The 26799-nt window shown below is 44.6% G+C and overlaps 1 protein-coding gene across 1 annotated transcript in view; it reads right to left on the reverse strand.

Annotated features, from left to right (window-relative positions):
- LOC142572886 (synaptogenesis protein syg-2-like) overlaps window positions 1-26799 on the reverse strand; it is a 157782-nt gene that overhangs the window by 107153 nt on the left and 23830 nt on the right. Inside the window, exon 3 of the mRNA XM_075682324.1 lies at window positions 1376-1486. Coding sequence (XP_075538439.1) covers window positions 1376-1486 — 111 coding nt within the window. The remainder of the gene's footprint in view (window positions 1-1375; window positions 1487-26799) is intronic.

The raw sequence follows: 26799 nt of genomic DNA on the forward strand, positions 1-26799 counted from the left end.
CTAGCAAACATGGGAAAATCCGTTTACTCCAGAACGAGAGATTGTGTTGGAAAAGCTTATCTTACGAAAATTCTGTCTGAGATTTGTCCTTGTACTCATTATACTTCCCATCTTTATCGTGTGTGGCGATCCCCCTTTCTACAGTCGTTGAGAAAATGCCAGCACATACGTGAAGTTCCGTGACGTGGCTTCATCTTCTACAGCCACTCTTGGACATGGACTTTTGTCTTTTGTTCGTATACAGTGTCAGCTATTGTTAGGGCTCAGTTGCATTTGTTATTTAATTCTTTGGTGCCGAAGGCGGTAGAGTAATTTCAAAAGGAATTGAACCCAATTTAAAATATGATGCATAAGGCACCAGGTGGAGGAGCGCGTGTCGCGGATGGTGTTGGCTATGGCTATTCGGCCACGGCTATTCGGATTTGGGGTCACTCTTTGATTGAACCTCGAAGGTTCAAATGAGTCGGAAAAAAATTAAGGACCAATGGCCTACATACTCAAACACGTTGCTACAAGAAACACTCCTATTTTGATTCACTCAGGGCAAGTGGTTAAAAGTCATTAGGTGTAGGCTTTCGAGTCAATGTCGGCAAAATAAAATACCGCTAAAAAGAGATGTCGGGGCGAAGTGCAATAAAAGTTAAGTAACCCAGGGGACCGGGTCTTCGTTACACGCAGGACTCACTCTCATATCTGCGGGGCGAGACTTGTATACATTTGTGCGGCTGTCCTTTGTACATGTTCAGAGGCTTCTAAATTACGGGCGCCGCAAGCGCCGGCAACTTCTTGCCCGACTTCGTGCCTAATTCTAAACCGCGCCACCTCGTAATGGGAGGGCATTCAGAAACGCGCTGCGCTGCGTCAAGCCCCTTCTCCTTCTCTTCGCGTGCTTAGCGTTTTCTCGCACCCCCCCCCCCCCTCGCCTTCTCTCAAAACATGTTTCACTCGCACCGCACCACCGAGACGAGGCGTAACGCGCATTCTCTCCCGAAATGCCTTTTTTCCTCCTCCTTCTCCTCCTCTACCTACCGCAACAACAACTCATCCGGGCCGCTTATGGCCACCCGACGCCTCTGCGCGGCTAGCGTGTCTCCCCATCTACGCGCTCCTCCACGTCGCTGCTCGTCTCGGCGATCCCCGGAGACGCACCAAACTCCGCGCCTTAGGCAGGCCCGGGGATTCGGTGGCGGTGCCGCGGTTGCGGTTAAAGGTCTCGCGAGCCGACGGTGCGACGACTCGACACGCGCTCGCGAGGTTCTTCGAGAACCGGGTCATTAGCACTAACGTGGCGCGTTCATTAGGAGCGCGTCGCGCACGACGAGCGCGAGGCCGCCGCGTAGCGCGAGGGTCGACGGGCGTCTCAGAAGAGCCTCACCTCCTTTGACCCGGCAGAGGAGGCTCAGGCGCGAGCCTTGGTCGTAAGGTCCCACGGTGCCGTGCAGGCTGCGTCCCGATTCGTCCACGATCACGGGCAGCTCCGGTGGCACTGCGTTTGGGCGTAACAGGAAGGGATGAATTAGAGGGGGGACGAGTCAGAGCGGGGAAAAAAAATATATTAAGGGTTGGAAAAAAATAGAGTGGAGCGCATGCGATTCCTAAGTTGCTCACGCCAATATTCTGCTATGCTGGACGCTCAAAATTATCTACGGTACCCGTGTTTTCTAATTGATACGTGCGCAGAGTCCGCTCAATAACTTAATCGCCTCTCTACGGTGTTGCGGTATTGGCCGCGGCATACACACTCACAGCAGTGCTCAGCTTTGTGCTTATCGCCGATGCTCTCGTCTCGCGAGACCTGGGCAGGTATTCTGCAAGAGTACACCTGGTGGACATGTCTACTTCGTCTGCTGTTGAAGTTCTGATTGGCTAGGCTGGGCGGCGTGTCCGCGGCCGCGAGGCGCCACAGCCAATCAGCACCTCAGCAGTAGACAGAATGGACACGTCCACTAGGTGGACTCCTCCAGAATACCTTCCCTGATGTTTCCATTGCGCGTGACACGTTTGCTCACAAAACGTTCAGTACGTCATCGTCTTTGCAAGCACATTCAGAGTTCTTAAACACAAGTGCGCAATGGCTTTCATGATAGTCTTGCCATTCACGTTAGAAAACATACCAAGAGTCTTTCCGAATATTTTCTAATGGGACATTTTTTGATTCAGTGATCAATTACTTCTTGTGATAAAATTGGTACTTTGTAGTATTGGGAACGTTCGTCTCTGAATGATTCACGAAACAGGATAGTAAATGAATACGAAGAAATGGCACGAGGAAATAAGCAAAAAAAAACTTGTAAATGCACAAAAATACACAATATAACGTCTACATGGCATCGAAATTCTTAAATTCAAAGACAGGGTAATTGGCCTGACAAGACCTTTGGTGCAATGTGCACTTGAATGTTCAAGCAAAGAAAAGCAATTGAAGAAAACCATACAATACGCAAAACAATAATAATAACAATTATATAGAAACGTTGAGATACTTGCATAATGAATGAATGAATAAATCGATGAATCCAAAAAAAATATTCAAGAATGAATTGATTCTCTTTGGTTGGAATGCAGTTGGTAGCATGGTTAAATACTTAAACAAATTGCTTTCCAACCCACCATAATATCGGCCGGAACAACGTTTCCACCAAGGGATTCAATTTTGTAAGGCGACAGCCTTAAGTGGCTCATTGCAACGACTCATACCTAAAAAGCGCGACGTCTGTCAGGACTGCACAAAAAGGTCATCATCAACAATGGCTCATACCTCCATAAGCAAACAAAGTTGTATTGGCTTATACCCCCGTAAACATTGGTTCATATCCCTTTAAGACAGAGGCTATAAGCGCTCAGCAAAGTGAAGCGAACAGCGCATACATTCGTTGCAATCACTCATGCAACACACCGAATAGCATGCGTTTCAATAACGAACAAGCTCAAAACATGCATCCGAAACATCAATGAAGCATTGCATACGCCCCTCGGAAGTACGCTACGGTCGAGCATGTTCGCCAAGCGAAAAACGAGGTGCGCCGAGCGAAGCGGCGGGAGCAAGGCGTTCGACTGTGAATGCCGCTTTCCCCTGGTGAGAGGATGCAACGTATTGTCGAACAGAAACGGCGGTGTTGGCGCGAGTCCGACCCCTCTACATGAGAACGCGAAGTCGCAGCTAAGAGTCGAAAACGAGCTGGAGACGTCGAACTGCGAAAACAGCAGCGCGACCATGAGAGAAGGCACGTAGACAGGAGGCTGAAGCTCGCAGGAAACGGCGTGCCGCACGTTTACTTCACACTGCGGCTCGTTATGTCTGGCAATAAGACTGACACCTCCGATTGTATGGCTTAATGCATTACCTAGTGTGCAGCAGGCTTTCCCCTTCACGTGTTTCCGGAGTGTAACAAGCTCCCGCACTTTCTTTCTTTAAGCTTTGAACCACGTAACAACAATGGGGATCTCCTTGTTAGAAGCGAAAATGGCAGGTAATATGGTATTTTTATGTAGCAATCATTTATTTCGCATCATTGATTGTATTGTATAGGAACCTGGAGTATACATGTTGCGTAAGTATAGCAACAAAGCTGACGTACTGATACATAAAGGCCATCCTTCGCCCTAAAGGACTACATTAGTTTTTCTTTAGAAGCCTCAATCCTTTCATTTGAAGGAAAGTATTGGATTACAAAGTTAATCCACGTGTACTGCACACTGCACAAATTATGAAGTTTCAGTCCAATATGTATTACCAGATGTCACCGGTATGTTATAGTTATGGGGGTACACAACATTGCATGCCGAGAAACAAAAAAAGAATTGAAAAATCTACCCGGAAAAAAATTACGTACGCTCAGTGCATCTCAAAGCAACAAATGTCACCTATTCACAAACACATAAATTGGCCGCGTTGATTACTTACTCTAGGAGCAATCGAGTGATCGAGTCCTGGATAGCAACGACCTTAAAATAACCACTTCGTTCGAGGCAAACTTAGCATTCTTTTAAGCGCAGTGCTCGCTTCAAAAATTCCAAACGAACAACTGCGCTTTACGAATGTAACTTTTATTTTTCGCTAATGATGACAGTCATGGTGTGCAAGGGTGTTCTGAAAACATTTATAAGAAATGAGCGCGGGACAACGTTGTTTTATGACGTTACAAATCGATGCATCGTTACAAGAGTAAAATGCATTCATTTCGCCATATTTAAAACACTTTCCATATCGATTGAAATTTGAGCGTGATATGAGAAAAGAAAGACTGGCGCTCTTTTCAACGGCTGTCAAGAAAAAGACAAAGAGAAAGCGCGCGAACTAGCAATAACTCATCACAAACTTACCAGGCAACAGCAACAATCAGCAACAGCGCGATATAGCGCTATCAACAGGGCGAAGAAAGCGGCAATTCAGCGTTTGTTCAGATGGGCAGCCAGCAGCATGGCCGCGTGACACCCCGCCGATCAGTCTCTCGTATATATACGTCCGCAGCAGAGCAATAGCGACAGGCAAGTAGCAGCAATCCATGACGCGGCGACGTTATATAGCGATAGGTGCGTAGAGTGCTGGAGGGGGAGTAAGACCCTTTCATTTCTTGCACACACCGTGGGCACGGCCGGCGCCATCTGTTTACGATGGGCCGCAAACAAAGCTGGACTTCTGCGCTGCTAGCCACGGTTTCTGTGTGTTTGTGTGTTCGTATATACGTTCGCTGGCCGAGAAAACTGCTGCGCTGCCCTCTCGGCTCGCTTGTTGCTACGTGTGGTACCAACGACCAGAGCTCGTTGCCCCTTTTATGGAGTTGAAGGCAGCCTTTCCCGCACGCCGTTTTTGGGCGTATAGTGTCGCGTAATTTTATTTTGGAGTCGTCGAATTTGTCCGCTTGTGAAGTAGAAAAGAGAAGATAAACGGTGCGCATGAGAGTGCGCAATAAGAAGCCGTCTTTTTTTTTTGTGCACCGTGACAAACAAATGGAGCAGGCAATAGTGTACAAAATGAACATTGGAATGACGGGTTATTCGTTTGCGTTTGCGCAGGTCTGAGCACCCCTTTGAAAATGCCCAGCGGTGGTATCACGAGTACAACAAGTATTTGATATGTGGTTTTACTTCGACAAAAATAAAAGCCAACAACTAAAAGACAAATGAAAGACAAAATAAGGTCATCGTAAATATATTAATCAATTGAGTAGTCCAAAAAGCCATCCAAAAGTAAGATATGACAAGAAGTTCGAGAAAAAATAACAACGGTAACCAAATGAATGACTGCTGTAAAGGAAACGAACAAACTTTCGGCAACGTTTTTTACTCCTTTTTTCGTATTTAAGATCGATAATTTAATGAAAAAGCAATCAAATATGTATATCGCATAGAATGATTAAAACAACTGAACTTTAACAAGGTCCTCTTTTTATTCGCAAATGTAATCACGGCGGATGGAATAGTAGACAGCCTTGCAAACATTCCTACGGCTGTAGCCTTGCACTTATGCTCCACTTAAGCTACATCGTTGTGTCTTTGTTTGTCCTCTGTTGATGACTCATACTAACTGTAGGAGACTAGCCATGATTCAGGTGGATTTGGAAGAAGGCGCTTGGGAGTACCTCAAAAACAATTGACATATTTTGGGCACAATCTAGGGAAATAAAAATAACATGAAGTACTAGAAATTTAGCTGATAAACACTTCTGAAACAATTGCAAACTTTTAAACAGCTGACCAAGCATTTTCGTGACATTGTCCAAGAAAGAAGGCTCACACTGAAATGATTTCAAGAATTCCTCGAACAAATTCTATTTTTTTCAGTCCTAAATTATATAAGATGTCTTGCGTTGACTTCATTTTTTTGTATAATATTCCATCAATATGTCCGGTCTTTGTCAACATAGTGGCAGCTAGCGTGGCTGGGACAGTCACTAGACAATATAATCTAGTAAGGTTGGTGAGAGCAGCACACCGAGCGAATTTGTTAGCCGTTTGTTAGGTGCAAATTATTTAACTGTTGACGAGCTTTCTTATGCTCGTGAAAATTCCCAGTTACGAAAGAGGTATCGCTTACGTGCCACGCTTCACGAACTATAAAAAAGATGCGGTAGGAAACGAAATACTCATCTGTTAAATAAAATTCCTTAACTAGTGTGTGCCTGCAACTTGTTGAGTAGCGTGGAAGCACTCGAAAAGGTAATGGAAGCTATTGGCTCTTCTTTTATTCCGATAACAAATATATTCACACTCGAGGCGCATTTCCACCGTCGCCATTGCCGTCACAGTGATTTTCCGTATAAAATCCAAGGGCGATCACATCGTCGCCATGCAATGTATGCCGTATTGGCGAGGGAAAGTAGGGCATGAAGTGAGCTGTCTTCCGTCGCACGCAAGGCACCAACGGGAGGGGAGGGAGGAGGGGGAGGGGTCGTTTTACTCCGACAGCATTTGGGTAGGACGCGGAGGCGCCTGCCCTATCTTGAAAGCGATCTGCGACGGGTGCATATATAGTGCGCCGAGTGCTTATAGCTTCGTGTGCGCCGTGTTTTCGCCGCCTAGTTCACGTTGAAACGTGAGGCAGCATGAAGGTCAACTCGATCGCTGCTGCGGCCGCGCTTCCTCTCTGCAGCATTTTGACAGCGGGTGCACGAGGTCATCGAGTTCATGTTTGGCTGTGCGCGTGTGACACGATGCCTGCCAATTTAGTTAGTAAGTGAATACTTAAAAGTATATACGGCCGATAAAACTATTGTCCTTATTTACCATAGGTGTCTGTTAACTTGATATGGTGATCGAGCCTTCGCCTATAGGGCGAAAGTTTTTTTCATGAAGCGAAACAGAATGAGGCTGATCATTCATGCATTTCATAAAGAGGGCGATATGGTGGCGGGAACTTCAGAGTTCACTCTGCGAAATCTTTGAACGCTTTCAAAATAATTTTATATAAGCTCACGTGCTAGGAGTTACGTAGTGGTACTTCCAACTTGCGCGCGTGAACAGCGCCTTCGTTGTTTTATAACCATTGGAGTGCTTGTTTCCAAACAATGATCAGCACGCAATGATGACATCTTTGCCCGCAGCCTCAGTTTGAAACAGAGAACATCGCATTCGTTTCTGCTAAAACGGCGAGCGCCACGTTTAGATTACAAATGTATCGTGAAACGGTGTCATAATAAAACTATGGACTAGGTTCGAAGTTGCCTTCAGCAAATGGCTGTCTAGCGTTGCAATAGTGGACGTCTTTCAGTTGCGCTAAATAAGGTAGCAATACCAATCGGGTGAAAATGGCTTGGGCCAAAAGGGGGTTTCAGGGTCCTTAGCTGGTCACGGCCACCCCATCAGCGGTGCATGGTCGCTGTAATCTTGAACGCTGCAGCCGCCTTCTCGATATGAATTGGAGCCATTTTAATTCCTGCGAGTTTCTGCGTTGAGGATGCTGCGTCGTAAAACGAAAGTTGACTACACCGATATGCTCCCTGCAAATAAGTTACATGAAAATTTCGCACTTGTCTAATAGCGCGCAATTATGACGCTATTATTCTTTTACTCCCTGAAATCTTGTCTTTAGTCTTGTCCCAGAACATGGTATGAAACGTTCTCCCAGCTAGGCCAGTCGTTTTCATGCACTCTAATTACCTTCTTACAAACTCAACTTGTGCGATATTTGGTACTAAAAGAAATAAATGACAGTTGAAGGGAGCAGGAAGGGGGATTGGGCGAGGGGGGAGGGGTCTCAAATTCTGTTCGAAGCTTCAAAATTTTCAATGCTTGAATGGAGAAAAAAAGTGCATTGCTGATATATTAGCCTCTGCTATTGCCTGCAACGTGCATTGTGATGGCTCTTTGCTTACGAACATGTATATTAAGTGTGCTTACGCCAGGCACTGGTTATATGTAGAGTTAACGCGTAAGTTGGAATCACATACGGGCACTCTAGCTGTGTTTTAGTGAACTTATTTCTGATAATCACTCCTTGTTTACCAGAACACTTCCTCCCTTGTTACAATTCATTCCAAGACTATTCTGTAGTATTATAGGTGGCCTAGAAAAGGAGGAATTAAAGCTGTGCAATAAGAAAAGTGATATATTGCCTAGCAATGAATGCTGTGTTGTTCTTCGAAACCGTGTTTTCCTGCTTCCGTTTTTTTTTTTTTTGCCTCATCCCCGAATGATGTAGTGTATATTGCCCCTAAGCATGCAGAGAATAGCTCTTTTTTAATGGATCTACTCTTGGTTTACTGAGTTCGCATAGCTAAGTTAATTCAGAAATGGAAGCCATCACCGCCTGGTAACGACAAAATCACTGCTGTGTTCCTGAGCCCACTGACACTTTTTTTCACTCATCTCGTCGAAAATACTTATTCAATCATTCCCATGCTCCGAGCTCTCTGGAAACTGGAAAGCTAGAGGCGGTGGTACCTATTTCGAAAGAGCCCGGAAAATTATAGACCTATCATATTCACCATAATGGCATGCAAGCTGCCAGAGCATGTAATATATTCTAATTTTGTAACGTTCCTTGAAAGTAATAACTTCTTCAGTACGCCATGAGCTTGGCTTCAGGACGTATTCTTGAGAAACCCATTTGCTTCTGTTTTTTTCTAAGAACCTGTTTAATATTCTAGATCGCGGCTCATTCGTGGAATGTACATTTCTACCAAAATTCTAACAATGCTATCTTGAAGGCTTATAGTTCATATAGATAACATGGCGTTTATATCACCAACATCTTGGCAGGGCAAACTCACAGTTACTTCGTGGCCAACAATGCTAATCGCACGTTTGGTTTCCTACGCCGAAAGATTTCTCTAGCACCCGTTTTCTAACTACCACTTTAAAAATTCACGGACGGATACGACACTCCCCAATGCGAATTTTCGGCGCACCTGTTTAGGTGTTTTAAATTAGCGATATATTATGGCAAAAAATTTGATCCTTAAGGACAAGGTGCTCTCAGCGGTGGCACGGAACCTCTATTCAGGCAGCTCGTTTAGCAGCAGCGGTAGACGGGCCACCTCCACCGGTGGTGTGGGTCACTGTTCAGGAAGAAAGCGTGAACACGGGAAGGCGCGGCTCGTGCGGATCCCATTCTCTAGCGGCGGTGACGCAGGCGAAGTCGCGCATGCGCACTAGGTCCAAAGGACACTCCGTAGCTTTGTTTCCGCACATGATATCGGTTCTCAGTGGCAAATGCCCTGGGGAACACAGCTCATTACCCAAGTTGACGTCAAAGAGGTCAACCGAAGAGCGGCACACACCTACTAGCGCATACGCAGTGACCCAAGTGGGTGTCAAAGATGCTCATTGGAAGGCATCACTGCCCGAGTGGCACATAACCAGTGCTCCAAGTCACCATTAAAGAGATTAATTCCTATGTTAACCCTATCTCCAGTGACGGATGTCAGCGACAAAGGTGTTTGTTGGACTCATTGACCCAAGCTTATCCAACCTGTGGTTTCGAAGCCTGTTCCCTCAGCACAGAAACCCATTCGTCCATGGACTATACCCGTGACCCTTGTTGGCGTGAAAACATAGACATAGCTATGTAGACAGTCAGTCCTGGGCAAGTGCGTGAAGAATCCAGGGCATGCCAATCGCTATTAACCAGCACGACATGTCTTATACAGGCACGACGCCAATCACCATCTTACGAGCGCATTGCTCACTTCTTCTTGTTACATTTCAGCACGCACTGGCCACAACATTAAAGTCCACGTCCCAAGTCGGCGTAGAAACTTTGCACGCGGATTCCTTCACTCCAAACACAGCAACCAGCTGGAACCGCCTGCCCGCCTCCATTGCCAGCAACCTGCTTTTCTATCACTTTAAACGACCATCACTGCGTTTTGTGGTGGACCTCGATTCTCTCGGTAACACCTGGCGTGATATTGAGATTGAGAGTATCGAAATAAATAAATAAATAAATAAATAAATAAATAAATAAATAAATAAATAAATACCCATTTTTAAAACTTTCACTGCCAATGCTTCACCCTTCTCTCCTTTGTGTTCAACAAACTGTGCGTTTCGACAGGGTAAACAGCGCGTAAGACGAAGGCACGTGAAAGCACGACAACCCAATTGCTGACTCAGCGCTTGTGTTGTCGTTCTTTCACTTTTACCCCGTACAAATGCGCAACACCAACTAGCCCAATATCGATCCTTTATGCAGTACTGTGTGTTTTGCGTGAAAAAAAAAACTTATTCTTTTGTACATTTTAAGCCTATTCTACTTTCTTCCTTATCACTCTCCTTCTTTTTCTAGAAGTAACTAACTTAGGTTTACGTTTGTAGCCTATTTCTATATATTCAAATGACAATACCTCAGACATCACTCTATTTCATCATTCTTTAGTAGCCTGACCTGCAGTGATCGGCCCTACAGACCGCGACCTCTGTTGTGTGGGACCTGTACTGTGTGGGTAGGGCTTAACTCACTGAGATTTGTCATCTTTCTCTTTCTTTTCACTTTCTGCCCCTTATTCTTATCTTCAATTTCTATGTTTCCGTCTCCTCTCTTCTAAACAGTATACGCAGGAGTTATGCCGCTTGCGGGGGCAGTTGCCAGCCTGCTCCTCGCTACAACAACAACAACAACAACAACAACAATAATAATAATAATAATAATAATAATAATAATAATAATAATAATAATAATAATAATAATAATAATAATAATAATAATAATAATAATAATAATAATATAGTTCTTAGTGTAGCTCTTGCATCGGCTTTCGCAAATCTTTTTATTTTGAGTTTTCGTGGCAAACTATTGATTTTTCCTTTCGTACGCAGCAATAACTCACGCGCGCGCCCATTCTGATATTCAGCTTCTGATACAGCAGAGTTAGTGGAGTAAGTGCTTCATGAAAGATAGGTGCTGGCTTTGACTTCTTGCTCTGATGAATGTGCCCAATTTTGTTCTCTTTGATTTGCTGTGTGACCTAATGAACGACGATGACTGATGAGCGCTACTCGCCGAAGTTTAAGACACTCGAGAAATGGGGCTCCATTCCGCCTTACCCGACAGTCAGTCTCATTCATCTCCCATGTGTCCGTGACGCTATGCTAAATTTTTTGAAAGCTTTCTGAAACACCCTCTCCGATTTCTCCATTCCAATTTGTCCTTTCGCTTGCCTGCTTTACGATCAGATATGTTTCATAACGATGTGTCTCGTTCCGTTCGAATCTTCTCGAGCTTCGCAATTCGCCTGACAATTTACTCTGAAGTGACGGTGTCGTGCAAACACAAACATCCTCCCATTACACGCACGCGCGTACGTGCATTAGGTCTACGACTACCATTCCGGATGAGGAACTTCCAGGACACAACGAAGAAAATCCGCGTAGGCGTTCTCTAAGCCGCATTCATTAGGAGCAACTTCTTTGAATGAGAGCGGTTTTTCAACGGTCGTCGAAAATGTCTTACCTTTGCAGTCACAAGCATTATTGCCTTTATAGCAGTCGCAACTCGCAGTTTTTTCACGTTGCATTACTTGAGCATTCATTTTTCATTAACACTTTTTTCTTCGAAATGCTTTTGAGAAACAATGTGGACCGAACATTGTTTGCACACCACTTCGACACACACGGGACAAACAATCCGAAGTACACTTCTTTCGTTCCAACGCTAACTGCCTCTTTGAGATCATCGCGTATACAGTGACGATAACGATGATTTTATTGCGATAGCAATTATATAGAAACTCCAAGGTCATTTGTGCCGACACCATCGGCGTCGCCGTGATAATCCGCATATAATTTAAGGGCGATCACGCTGTCCCCGCGCGCCCTATGCTGTATGTGCGAGTGAAAACGTGCGAGGGGGCGCCGACGATGGGGACTCAATCTCGCGCGCGCAAGGGAGGAAAGAGGGGGAGAAGCGCGCGCTCTTCCGTCGCGAGCTTCGGTCGCGACGGGCGGAGAGTGGGTTGCCGTACAACTCCGGCGGCGGCGGCTTCTGTGGCGGCCGCGCGTACGCTAACTTGAAAGCGAACTTTCTTTCACGCAAATTCATAGCAATTCATCACCGCTCCACGAAAGCTTCGCTTCACATAAACTCCAAAATGTGCATGGGATCTACATGATATTGTAAGCTGATATCTAATTGTACGGTTATTGGAGACGTAGCGGGAAAGTCGGCTTATGAAAGAAAGCTTTAAGCTAGTTAATTGCCGAAGCATCGCAAGCTTAGAGAAGCGAGAACTTACTGGCATGTACGAAGAGGGGTTTGTATGTCTATGCGAAGATGACCGTTTCTCACAAGGACATCGGGATCATGAATTCTCTTTCACATAGCAAGAAAGAGCAAACTACGTAGGCGCGTACGGCTAAGTGATGAAAAAAAAGACGGCTTTCCTTACTCCGTCGATTCTGGCACTATCATTCGGCCAAGCTCATTTATGCTCATTGCCGCGACTCTGACTACAAGGAACGAATTTTCAAGTCGGTCGATCGCAACAGTGATCTGAAAATTTACTTCGTAGGAACATGTCCCGACTGAAAGTACAGTAATTGGACGTTACATCGTAGGACAAGTAACGCGTAGGTGATGCATTTCCTAAATATACCGATATGATGATAATTCTGATCACTGTCTAATTAAGCCATCTCGCGGTTCTAAGCTTCTCTCAAGGCTCGTCAATTGGGCTTTGTAGTTTAACCCGCTGCTTAATACCTATACGCCATATATGTCGTTACGCATGGCTATAAGTATAACCCATGCTCCTTTTGGTTAACAAATTGAAATAAGTATATCACCTTCTCGATCGTTTGTATACGTTAACCTTATGCCGAACTGTTCCTATGAAGTATTAGAACTTGCACTTTCGTCTAGTCTCTGCGTCTTCCTTTCAGTATTGGCACTTGCTATCACGAATGCTAAATGTCATTACGCTAACCAGGCATGTTTTCCTGCGTGTCAAATTTTATCCTTTCAGGTGACACATCGTGAACGCTGCTCGTGAGACATATTATTTTCCAAAACCTTTCTTATTGGAAAGATCGCGCAAAAATCAATTTAGTTAGGGTCATACTCATTTTTCTTTTGAAGCAAACCTCATTCGATGGGGACTGTATGTTTCGAGGTGCGGGTATGTTCTTCAAGAGGGGTTTATACTTACCTTCGGGAGAAAACTGCCTTATAACTAAACAACTGGAAACACTTGCCCACGTTGTTCTGCACTGTTGGGAAGGTACTTAACTTTGGGGCGTTCTTCGAAGTACAGTACAAGGGAAATGCTCTTAAATACAGTAGGCTTCAGGTTTTAATCTGTAGAAAATGAGGATGGACTTGCTTTAGACCTAATAATGCTAATGGCCTGCCCTGTTTATGCCAGTTTTAATGGCTAGGTTTTTTCTTCTGATCCTGTCAGACGGCCTGCACATGTGCCTGGTCTTGCGTGACGGTGTTGACGAGTGTTAACTGAAGTAATTAAAGATCAAGAATGCCCCCCAAATCGGCAGACGAGGAATGAACCCCTCGCAATATTAAAATAGTTTTACCCAGACATGGCCGGCCGTAATGTGGCTGACCGCACAATATGTATGCATGCAAGTTTGAAAGCGTGTATGTGTGTTCACAGGGTTAATGTTCGAGCGCCAAAGTAGCCCGCGAATACACGCAAAGTGCCTCGAGCAGCCAGTTGCGCGGCCATTTTGCGTATACATGCGGGGCTTCGTGTGCGTGCGCGAGCTCACCCACCGCATTCTTCCCCCTCCCTCTATCTCATCTTTTAATTGCCTCTCTCCCGTCCCCCAGAATAGGGTAGCCAACCAGATGAATTTCTAGATAGCATCCCTGCCTTCTCTTTTTGCTTCCTCCTCCTCTTCCTCCTGCCATGAAAAAAATAATACCATTTCTGTTTGCAACTTTAACTTTTCCCAATAAACATAAAATACGATTGAAGCCTAATGCTTAGAACATTGCGTTGCTGTGTTGGGGGACGAAAGTTTGATCACTGCGTCAGGCACGTAAATCATTCTTTTTTTTTAAATTGTGGGCCATTCGGACACACAGCACCATCCAGCCAGCAGCCATTGTCAGGAAAGACCGAGAGGGTTCCCAAAGAAGGTTTGACTTTAAAATGCCGGTTTTATGAAACCATGCGAACTGATTGACAGATTTTGAGAGAAGTCATGCGCAGGATCGCGTTTATGCGCTGTCTCTTTTTTATCATTTTGTTTTCTTTTTAGTTCGTCTATCCTTCTGTCACCATGAATTGCCTTCTTCTCTTCACTTCAGCTGACGGTAGCCAGCACAGTACGACCAACCGGTCAATGCACTGGCTAACCTCCCTATCTTTTCCTTTGTCGCAATCAAAGTACGGGCACCCGCCTATAAGCAAAAGGAAAGAAAAACGAAAAGTTTCGGTTTCTGATTGTTGTAATGTTTAACCATCGCCTGAAAAGTAAGTTTTCTTCCAAGCCTTGCATTATGTATTTTCCTGTCGGCTTCCTGTCCACCCTTCTGGAGAAATGTAATCAACGCACGAGACGGAGCAAAATAATTATATCAATAGCGTTTCGCATACAGAGCAAATTTCACTCACAGCAATAGACACTCGCACCCGCAACCAAAATACAGCCAAAGCCTGCTTGTCCCGCCTGGTTCTGACGGCCGGCCGATACAGTTTCATGCCTTTTCACTGGGCCTCGACGAGCACGAGGCAAACACCCAATCAAAGGGCTCTTTGTTCCTACTTGACGTCATCACGCTCGCCATCAATGCAGTGGCGGTCAGACCCAGTCTTGAAAATTCCCTCGGCAGCATGGCCTCAGAAGCAGCCGTCGGCATTATGTAGAGACGCATATAACAAGCACAATCTGCTAAGGGAGATGAAGGCGCCGCAACGCGCGATAAGATTTGAAGAAGTGCGAGCGGTGTATATTGTACAGTGAGAAGCGCGTGAGCCAGGGCGGGTCATACGAAACCGGGACGAATAAAACAACGGCTGTCAGTGACAAACTAGAAGCACCAAGACCATAGTTTTTCCTCGGATCTCGCGTATCAAAAACGGCGAAAGACCCGAGAGTAGCAGGAGAAGCGACGCGAACAAAGGAAAAGTGTGCGGAGTCGGTGTTTTTCTTCTGGCCGTAGTGGTCAAGGAAAGGAGATGGAAGTAGGCCTTGTATAAAATGTAGGGAGGCGGCGATGAAAAGGGAGCTTTGAAGTGAAGAAATGTTATGGGCGGAAATAGAATAAGGGATTGGGAGGTAGAAGGAAAATGAGGTAGAAAGAAGCGACTTAAAGAAGGGTGAAAGTAAGAATAGATTGGGAAAGAAGAATAGGACAAAGCCCGCCTTTGAAATATTAACAAGCTTACTTTGTTCTTGCGGCCACACGAGCCCTTCGCCATAAAGGATAGCTGTCAGTCCAATAGAAACACTAAAAAGGTCACAAAGTCTTCCGTGGCAAAGGCGCCAGTGCACGGGTTAGTGTTTTCAATTCTTGAAGCGTGAAGCTCTGTCCGGCCGCACACAGAAGGGGCACAATTCAGAGGAACTCCTCCTGCTCCCGCCCCCCCCCCCCTTGCGCCCTCCTCGCATGCTTACGTTTTTCATCGGTGTTGTCCTCGTTTATTTTCACCGCCCGTCGCCGTCGATGCCCGTTGTTGCGGGCAGCGTATCACCGAGCTTTGAGGAAAATCAAATGATAAAAGTAACACAAAAGAGGAAAGCCGCTGCAGTCTGCCCCCATAGAGCCGCTGACCACGCCGGCAGGGAGGCCCCACGATGCAGTTCTAGCGCGCGATCATTCTTCATATCTTGCTCATCTTATTCTTTGTTTTCTGTTTAGCGTTTAGCTCGCTCGGGGAATTCGAAGCGGTTCAGGCAGGAAAGCCGCGGAAAACTGGAAAAATGAACTCGTTGCAGGAGCGAGGCAGTTGTGCGTCGCGCGAAGCAATACAACTAGCGCCGCCTCTAGACCTTCCTCAACGTAGTCCCTCACTTCAATTCCTCCTTTTCGCTGTGCGGAACGCACCCCCAGAAAAAAAAATAGAAAAAAGAAAGAAAAGAAAAACGCTTCGTAATGTGGAGAAAAAGAGAGAAAAAAGAAAGAAACAAGATGTGGTGCAAATGCGAAGAGGAAGCGAGGATAGAAATTGTGCGTATAGACATCAGTGCATCTCTATAACGCACGATGTCTGTTTTCGTGTATGGAAGGAAAACGACGGAAAGAAAGAAGAACCGCGAGATACGTTGACAGATAGATAGATGTATAGACCGAACCGACTGACGTGTTTGCGGTTCAAATGGGGTGTTGGTTGATCGATCAGCCAGGCATGGACTCTATTCTGTGGGCTTCTTTTGCGAATCGACGAGCTCCTTCGAATTTGCCCCAGGCCCATGCGTGTGCTAGTGTTGCCGCTGCTATACTTTTCTGTCGCGTTCTGTTATCCCTGGTATATAGAAGTTTACGTGCTAGTATCGAAGTAAGGTTACTACACTTGCACCGAGAAAATTGCGAAAGCGTTGACTTGGGCGGAAGTTCGAGTATACAGACCGCGTAAGTGGCAAAACTTCTCGCTTAGCTGCTCGCGGTTTTGAAGGGTGCGGAGCTGTAGTAGCCGGGTAAGCGTAGACGAAATTTTTGCTGCTCGTAAAATATCTACCGGGCGCTTTTAGGACCACAGGGAACTTAGGTAAGCCTGTTGAGCTTAACTCTAGGTACGAGGGGATTGCGAGCGCACGAGGGTGCAGGGAAGGGTAAAAAAAGGGGGGCAGCGAACTGTCTCTGGCAGAACTCGGCCAGCAATTTATTTCTTCTCGTCGCTGCTGCGTCGCTGTGTGGATAACTTCGAGACGATGCCCAGGCACGCGCATTCGAAAGATGTGAGGCGATCTTCTTCTTTTTTTGCGGGAAAAGAGCGAGATCGGCAACAATTCAATTACTTCGGATAGCTGGAAGAACGAACCAATACGGGAAACCTATAGTAGGGAAAAATGGCCCCCTGTATATTCTCAAAGAAGGAAATATCATCAATATCTGTGGAACACAAATATCTACAGGCAGGTAAAGGAGGCTAATGGGTACTGCTTTCTAAAAAAGCACAGTGTTTGTTTGTTTGATTTTTCATTTACGAGGTTTTGATGGTCATACGTCATATTTCCATGATGATATCTTGTATTTGTGGAAATTAAAATGAATGTATATATGTATCGTGTTCACATAGCCGAATGGACAATCACGTAAGCGACAAATGGTTGAGCGGACGAAGATCAATGTGCACGGCAGCCCAAACAAGTTTGCGATAACATACTGATAGGTGTTCAATATGGTAGTATTCTTTTCCCGTACTTTTTAATTAGCTGTAGTGTACAATAGCATCGTTACTCCTTCATTAAAGTTCTAATTTCGTTGCCTACAGCGGCCGCTCAATCAACATGAATACTTTGATAAGCTTAAGTTGCATTACGCGACAACACTAAGAGGCCCTAGAGGAGAAGAATTCTCGTCGGAAACAAAGTACATCGTTTCCTTCTCTTGCGCAATTGATTGCACATAAATTGGTAACGTCGGATCAGACTGACAAAGTCTCGTTCCCAATTTCATTTCTTCGCGTGCAAGCTGACTGAACCTTTTTCAATTGCATTGTGAGCAACAGATTTGAAGACTTCTCGTGTAGACAACATGTCACGCAGGAAAAGGTTGCAGAACATGCGCGCTACGCTTGCTTTGTATTTTTGTAGAGCCGTATTACAAATAATTTTAAGCAGTCTTCATTTAGGAATACTCAGAAAATATTGCTTAAAAGATATTGGCGGGCTGGTTGTTGAGCCATGAAATATAGAAACTAATTGTTCGCGATTTTCGAAATGACAAGGGACGTCTCTTTCAATTACTAGATACCGGCTCCTGCTGCTTGCTAAGTTACAGTTTTATCACTATGTATCACGTATTTCTTGACGGCAGAAAGGGCAATTTTATACTTCTACCTGGGCAATATGCAATTTCGTTTTGTTTATGTACCTCATTTTAGACTCACGTGAGGAAATTGATACAGGGATGCTGCGCTATATTTCTATTCTTCTCATTCTTTGATATGACGGTATAATAACTGTCTTTTGCATTCACAATTGCTGTATTCACCAATCGCCTGTAAGAAAAGGCTTGTACGGGATACCGCAGGAGAAGCCACGTAACATTTCATATGCCAACTTCGGTTGCAACCTACCCACGACATGAAAACATCAACGCTATATAGGGTGTCCCAGCTAACCTTAGTCAAGCTGTTCAACGAAAACAGACAAAGGAAAAACACTGTGCAAGACACAATTTAAAACCTACGGTGTCCGGTTTATACACAGTAGGTCTTAGAATTATATCTTGCACCGTGCTTACCATATATATATATATATATATAGATATATATATATAAATATATATATATATATATATATATATATATATATATATATATATATATATATATATATATATATATATATATATATATATATATATATATATATATATATATATATACATACACGCAGGAAAGAGACGACGAACTTTTTGGAAGACTTCTTTTTCTTAACGTTTTCGGCTGGTGGACCAGCCTTCGTTAGAGTACAGTCAGAAGTACCCTGTACTCTGACGAAGGCTGGTCCACCAGCCGAAAACGTTAAGACAAAGAAGTCTTCCAAAAAGTTCGTCGTCTCTTTCCTGCGTATGTTACGTCGGGTCCTGCGTGCTGAACTTTGAAGAAAACCCCTATACATACATATATATATATATATATATATATATATATATATATATATATATATATATATATATATATATATATATATATATATATATATATATATATATATATATATATATATTGCAGCCGGAGAGTTTCTGCGCATCGCGTAGAAGATCTAAATGACTGGAGCTCTTGCCGGGAGTTGAAGCACGACCAATGATTAACTTTCTCTATACTCCGCGGTTACATGATCCTTCAAAGGCAACTCGAGGCTATGTTAATCCCCAAGGTAGAGGAAAATGTATGAAAGGGGCAAAATGTTCTTGGTTCCAGCACAGCGCTGTCTGGTTCTGTCCCAAGACAAGGGCAATTTTTTTTAACTGCGAAGCTTTCTTTCTACGAAAGCACTAGGGATTACTGTCTAACGTCAGCTGCGTGCTGCTCTCAGGTAGACAGATGCCAGTAGTGCAGTTCCGTAATTTTTCAATATTTTAGCGCGAAGTCCTCTTGACTATATGTACAACGAGTTCAACGGTTTTTATTTTCCTCTTTTTATTTAGGCAAGTGCTACGGATGTATCTTTACACCGTATTCGTTGTGCATTTTTGGAAATAACGTCGCAAGACACCCCTTCGCGAGTATAGCAAGGAAACTGCAATGGCGCTTGCCGGCATTTCAGACTTTTTTTCATCCGATTCAGCGCCAACAAAGAGAATTTTTTAGGCGCACTTTCCAGCCGGTAGTAAAATGTACCGTAGCAGCTGCATCCAGCAGAAGAAAAAATACTTCGTATTGATATTAGACATGAAGCTGATTATCGTGCGAGTGCAACGTATTGTCACGTTTTCATTCAGTGTCACATGTGCGCGGTGTTGTGCTTTTTTCTGGTGATCGATTTTCATCGATTTGTTACTGTTTTCTAGATAACGCACGGCGCAGGGCACGCTTACTTTATGCAGAATTACTTTAATCTTGTAACCGATGTTATAGTAAAATACCCTAGCAAGGTAAAACCACGCACGCCGCGCGAATAATACTGCATGTTTTGGAATGTTTGCAAGCACCAGCGATTACTCAGGAACGCACGGCGCGACACTTGCATATTATAACCGACAAACTTGACCCATGAGTCCGCGTTCGACGAGCGCCAACCGTGCTCGCCGCTCTTGCAGCGGCTAGAGCGCTCATGCTTCTACAGATACAAGTTCGCCACAATAAATACATTTCAGTCCCGCACTCTTGGTAGCGCTTGATTCTTAGCGTCACTACAACGGGAGAGTACTTTCCTATAGTTATTGTAGAACTGAGCGAGCTAAAAAGAAAGTAGGTACTTCTGCTTCTTATAACACTGAAGGACTGGCGGTTCTCTACGCAGCGGGATTTCTGATGGAGCTCACACAAGCCGGAGCTTGTTTCAGTGGACCCATGACAGATGTCAAAAACGCAAAAGAAAAGCGGAAAACACGCGCTTTGCTTCTCAGTAACCATCACCTTATTCGTATACACGAGTTTCCTTTGGAAAAACGCCGACCACATTTATCTTGAATGTGCTTCGTATTTTTGCGGCCGAATAGCCCTTCTGGTTCTCCAGAGTTTGATAAAGCCGGTTCTTTTCTTGAGCTGAGTCACTGTTTCATAAACGTATATCTGGCGCGCAACATGCAGAACAATGCTTGAAACGCGGTAGCACTACCTTTCATCCTCCGCGTTTAACTGCCACTCCCCGCAACTGCTTAAAGGCACGAAGCTTTCGCAGTATTGTAAAGAAAACAATAACGCTAAGATGTGATGGTACAGGCTACGGGAAAATATATGGAAAATTACTGGGCCATAAAACGCATATGTACCGTGATATTTCTTTGAATAGTGACACAAATGAGTTAGTTTATAAAAATGTAATTGTCTGAAACCGCAAGGCAGTTTTGACGTACCGACCTCCATTTTTCGCTAGACATTATCCTGTAATACTTGCTTCCATTCACAAATGCTAATGTAATTTAACTTTCAACGTCCTTTCGCTACCTACAGTATAAAGCCGACGTTATGCCCTACCGAAATCTGTGACCCAGGGTTTCTCAAACTACGCTGTCGATTTGTGTGCTTGTCCGCATTAGTCTAGACAAAGGCATCTATACTATGCTTTTGTTACAGCTAGTACTTGAGTACCGTGAGGCCGCAGTATAACTGCATTCAGATATTAATATATTCAGGTTGATATCTATGTACAAGGAACTGACTACGTCCCCTTTCACTTTCTCAAGCACGATGCAATCATTTTTTTTATTCATGCTTATAACTTCGGCTTCGAACGCATGAATACGGCGGGTTCTGCTGCATGTAGAAGCGACCTCGCCGTCGTTGCCGTGGAAGTATTTGCCAGGCATATATGGAAATAAACCGCTGCTTTCACGAATGAGCCTTCGGGTCAACTATTTGCGAATTTCTGAGGTACCACTAACCTGATGCATATGCAACCGTGTTCCGCGGCCCCATTGAAGCTCATATTAATAAAACAGACCCCGCGATCTCCTTGCTGCTTCTGTCGGTGACATAAGCCTTCATTAATTACGAGCTTCGATCGATTACATTTGCAGCAATTCTATATTTGGTATAGCAGCTTGTTTTCGCCGAAGGCTTTAGGTTTCAGTGGTTGTCCATATTTGTGGACCAGTCACACGCTTTGCAAACACGGTGCGCAAGACTCCTGCAGGGTTCACGTAAATGTTCGTGAAGGCCTTTATACGAGAGGTACGTTGGCCGGCATTACCTATTGATGTTTTCTAGCACACTTCTGGTCCTTCAGCACAATGTTCGCTTTGCGGTGGTTGCACCGCTCGCTAATTATTACCTATAGAGCCCGTAGTCTGGTCCCGTATTTGTGCCGTCAGCCTGGCAGCCACACTCCATGCGTTTTTATTCTGAAGCGCATACATTTTTTTTGAACGGTTCTTATGCGTAGTGTTTGCGCTACTTGGTAAGACCTCCTGTATTGAACTTCCTGCGTGTCATATAGGGTGCTTCCAGGAAGCGTAAACGCGCAAAATGTTAACTTGCAAAAGCAAGTTATACTTCCTATTGCAAGAGTGTGTTGATATAATTAAAATCTAATTTCATTATAACTTAAGGAAGTGCTCGAGGTGGTAGCCTGTCTGATCAACTGGCATACTATTCTAGGTGCTGTGCGATAATTATAGACGCAATAAAGCTATTAAAACATGTTTGTGGCGTGCATGTGTGTACACATGGATGCAATAAAGCTATCAGACAATTTTTGTGTAGCATTTGCGACCAAACGTAAAGGCATCATGTACGTAAAAGAACAGCGTCGTGTTCACTGCGCAGGCTTCGAACGTTATCGGCTTTCTGTAGCTTACGCGCTAAGACAACGTTACGTTATTCGGCAAGATTAACGTGCGTAATGTTTATGGACGCAAAGAAATAGCGTCGTCGAGCATGGCGGCCCCCATGGCGCGTCCAATTTCTGAGATCATTCGGCGATTCCGGCGCCCGCGGTCCAAACTGGACGCGTCCGCATAGTAACAATAAAAAGTGTCGCTAATGCGTTGTCCTGGCTTGGCGACGGTTGGCAAGTGGCCCCAGATGGCGCCCCGTTTTATAACGTCTTCCTTACGTCAAGGTAAACTAAATGTCTTGAAAGGACGCTCACCGTAAGGTCCCGCAAAGGTGCTTAGGTTTAACGCACACCCGTGAGCCAAACTATACGGGCTACAGGGTTGCCGAAAGAACAGAACTTCTTCGTAATTCGCACACATAAACGGAAACTGACTTATGCACTAGAAATTTCGTAATGCCAAGTTTTGACTGCAATCTTTTATTTCAAGTTGCATTCACAGACAAGGGAGAAAATTAGTCTTATCGCGCGGTCCCTGGTTCGCAAACGTTTGCTCACGGGTGTATGTAAGGCGAGAAACGTTATTCTAGAACACTCTATTGAAACTATCCGCCTCCATCCCACCCTGTGATAGGGGATGTACAGCGAAGCGGGTGAGGGCATTAGACAAGTGCCAGGACCCCGACTGACGTTCGACAACCTTCCACAAGAACCGCCACCAGAAAGGAAGCACGTTGCGCGCGCGCCCTTGTGCAGAAGTGCAGCATACATTATCAATCTCCCAGGCCCTCTGCCAAGCGCAAGGGCCTCATAGAAGAAAATTAACGTTTAAAAGGAAATTGAGTTAGCAAATTCGTAAGAACTCACGCACAACCTACAGACATGATATCATCGGATTGTAATTATTACAATATACGAGAAAACAGAGCGCTGCTATGCGGAAACTCCAACACAAAGCGTTCCAGCTGCCGTTTGTTCTTGGGCCCTCCGCCTGTGCCACGCGCGTTATCTTTAACCCATTGAATTTGACAATTTAAGATATGTCAGGCAAATCGTAATTTAAGACTTACACGCAACCTACAGACATGATAGCTTCGGATCGCCGTTCAATATACGAGAAAACATCGTTCTGTTACGCGGGAACTCGAACGCACACTCCATTTCCAGCTGCCGTTTCTGGGATGAGCCACCACGAACAATCCGGCCAACAATAGGCTAACAGCTTCGCTGTAATATAACATTTACAACGCAACGTTGACGCTTCCTCGCTTGCCATTGATATACAGCAGCTGCAAGCGCGAGTGGCGATGCAAGTGTATCGAAGCTTATGGGGATTGTTAGCGCCATAAGTCACATAGATCATCTTGTAAGGCCTAAAAAAACACGTTACACACAGAGCACATTAATCAGTAAATTCGTCGAATGCGCTGTCCGTAAATTTCTCACTTTTAGCATACGTTTAAGATGTACTTAGGGTTTGCACTTGGTGTCATCTTCTGTTAAATCTCTTGCCGCTCAAGTGTTTAATCAAGGAAGAAACCCAGACAGCATTCGATGTCCAGAAGATGTCCTCTAATGGCACAAACGTCCTCGCACGTTTTGCGATGTCTTTAGGACGTAGTGAGGATGACGTGCACTGGATCAACCGGCAAACGTTTCTTCAGGAACTTTCGAGGACAATGAAGTGCCCTGAACACACCCTCTCAGGGACGAACTCGGGATGGTGTGAGGTGTGAATATGACTTGTCACAAGCCTTATTCAGGAAGCAGATATGCGTTATAAAAAAGTTCCATTCTACATCTCTTCGCAGCTATCGTAATCGCACCGTGTCCTTTGATTCCCGAAAGTCTCCTTTTTTTTCCCTGCTTGCATAGACGGTCCGTGTACCCACGTCCCATCTCAAACAGCAGCACTGTAAGCAGTAAATTTAATTTTCCTTTGTATTTTTATATCATTGACTAAAGTGGGCATAACTGACTTAATTTGATCAACCGATTCAGTGCGGAAAAAAGAAACTATTCGCTGATAACATTGTACATACCCGTAATATATAGTATTGGATAGAGAAACCAAGGCAGGCGACTGTCGAAATCGAGATTTCAGCATTAAATGAAGGCATGAGAGAAGGTGAGTATTTTCAACTTTTTTTTTGTGCATAAGAAAATGAGACAAAGACCCCTATACAACGGCAGGATTCCTATTGACGTGTTTTGGGGGATTGATGACAGATGAACTCTACTTCAACTCGTTCGCGGAGTGGTGTTCAGCGCCGAAACACTTTGGCAATGCTCTGACGTTAAGTAAAGTTGATTTAAAGCACGTAAAGGGTATGTTTTGCACTCGGTACAATTTCCTGTCTCGTTTCCACAGCCTTACGTACGTACTTGCCTTTTTCTGGTCTTTGATTTTTTCTTGTTAATTCACGCGCATGTGTGTCTTGCATTCCCTCATTTGTCTCGTCGTGCCACCGTTTTCATCTGTTCTGCGCTTGTTGGCTTTCATCATGCCGTCTTTGCTAGCGTCCATAATCACAACGATTGCTTCGTTGAGATATTTTCTGTTCTCTTGGTCTCTGTCCCAGTGCATTTTGCTCAGGGCAGAATCCACCCTTTAATTGCCAGTCGCTGCTTGTGTCGCGCTCATCATGTATTTGGCAGTGCATCAACTATGGGCTCTCGGCTAGCTAGTAGCGTGAAACGAGAAATTAGACAGCCACATCTTGATCACATCAAAATGCCTACCTATCTTTGAAAACTAAAGCTCGTAAGAATGCCACAGACGTGATAAACCGAGAGGGGCTGCTCACAATTTTCTTTTTCAGAGTTTGGCCTGAGCATACAGTTTTTGTGGGAGGCATAAGGATTCTATTAGTGACGATTTGCAAATAGATGCAGTAAACTTGAAGCGAAGAACATGGTACAGCAGGGACTGAAAAGCTGCATGTGTGTTCTTCTCAGACCGCGTTCAGTTTCAGCGACATTCTTGTAACCGATTTTGCATGCTTCAGAAGCTGATCTGAATATACTTACTCGAAGCAACTAGTCCCTCTGGTGTATGGCGTGTTGCATTCCCACGAAAAGTCGGCGTTGCTACCAGCTCTTTTGTATGCCTTAAAACGGACAAAATAAACAACGTAAATGCACGAGAGAGGAGATGAAAAAGACGATGGGACTCGCTGGGATTTACAACCGAAAAAATGAGATTTTAATGACGAAATATACCTGCTGGCAGGCCAGTATATGCGAACTGAAATCGCAAGAGGTAAATTTCTCGATCTATCTGTACTGCACAGTGGCACTAAGGAAATTCTTCTCTTCTTCAATGATGTTCAGATAAGGGTAAATGACAGAAGCGACTTTCTTTTCTAATTATTTGGAAGCACTCCATAATCACTCTTTTATTTCTCGTTTTCCCTCGGCAAAAGATACCTGCCTCGTTTAGCACAGCTGTGCAACCGCGCTTCCTAAAATAATTTGACAGTGCAAATGATGCTGCCAAGTTTGTGCCTTGCGCCAGGGAAGTTGTCTACAACCTTTCTTTATCCTGTGCAAAAAACATATGGGCCACACCTGCTCTTTGTATTAGCGATCGGGTAAGAAAACTCAAGGCTTTCCTTTCCGCCACTGACCGCGCCGCTCATATGCCAAGTCATTGTAGACAGCGCGGTTGCAGATCTGCGTTTGGCAACACAAATAATTAAACAAAACTTCGATTGGGGCTAGTTCGTACGTGGTGTTTTGAAGGTGAAAAATTCAGCGCAAAACTCTGGGCAACCTACAAAGAAGAGACGATACAAGTACTGGCGCTGTGCTTGTGCTTGAGACAGCGCCCATGCTTGTCTCGCCTCTTCTTTGTGGGTTGTCCTGGGTTTTGCGCTGAATTTTTCACCTTCAAAATACAAATACCTTAGGCATAGGGAAAATGAGAAATGAAAGAGGGATTCTGAAGGGCACCCCAGGTAATTAGAAAAAATACCACTTGCGGTAGTGACACGTCTGTGGGCCTCAGTGATGAAGTGATGAATTTTACTTCGTGCCGCTGTATATTATAGAAATATCATGAAATCGGGCCTTCCGAAATAGCACCTTGCGCATGCGCCCCGTAGCCTGCCGGAAGGTATATTTAGTCATTCAGGTGTCATTTTTTCACTTCTAAGTTCCAGCTAGTCGTCTTCTTCATCTGGTCTCTAGTATGTTTCCTCTGGTTCTTTTATTCATTTTACAGTATGCCAAGCAGCCCGCTTCACCGATTTGTATGCTTAAGTTTTGTAACACTGTGACACCCGGCGCCTTTTATGACAAGTTTAGACTGTACTTTTTAGCGAGCAGGATCTACCTTTCGTATAATGTAACGCAACATTCATGAAAGCAGAGAGTGGGCCCCAATTCATAAGGAATACGAAAAAGATCGCGAGAGTTGACCCGCATGAATAAATTTGCGCCCCTAATCCAATTGACTGTAACGATGCCAACGCGGAAGTTGTGCGCTGACGGCCGATAGTAACGGTGTGTTGCTGGTGATCAATCACACGACCATGACTGTGTCACTTTCCGGGTCAAGCTGCAGGCATGGGTGGTAGAATTTCGCTCGTTTCACGGGGCCACCGACCAAGTGCCATGTGTATTACGTGTTCCCATACTATCATGAGGACTCGAACATCCTATAGAATATTTCGCAGCAATCTAGTAAGTTCAGGGAAAGCATATGTATTTGTTCTACTCTGCATTGTACTGACTCATTGTTGCCTTTCTTTTTCTAATTTCTTTCTTTTTTCATGGCCTGAACTACGG

Source organism: Dermacentor variabilis, chromosome 2 (assembly GCF_050947875.1).
Source record: "Dermacentor variabilis isolate Ectoservices chromosome 2, ASM5094787v1, whole genome shotgun sequence".
Taxonomy (NCBI): Eukaryota; Metazoa; Arthropoda; class Arachnida; order Ixodida; family Ixodidae; genus Dermacentor; species Dermacentor variabilis.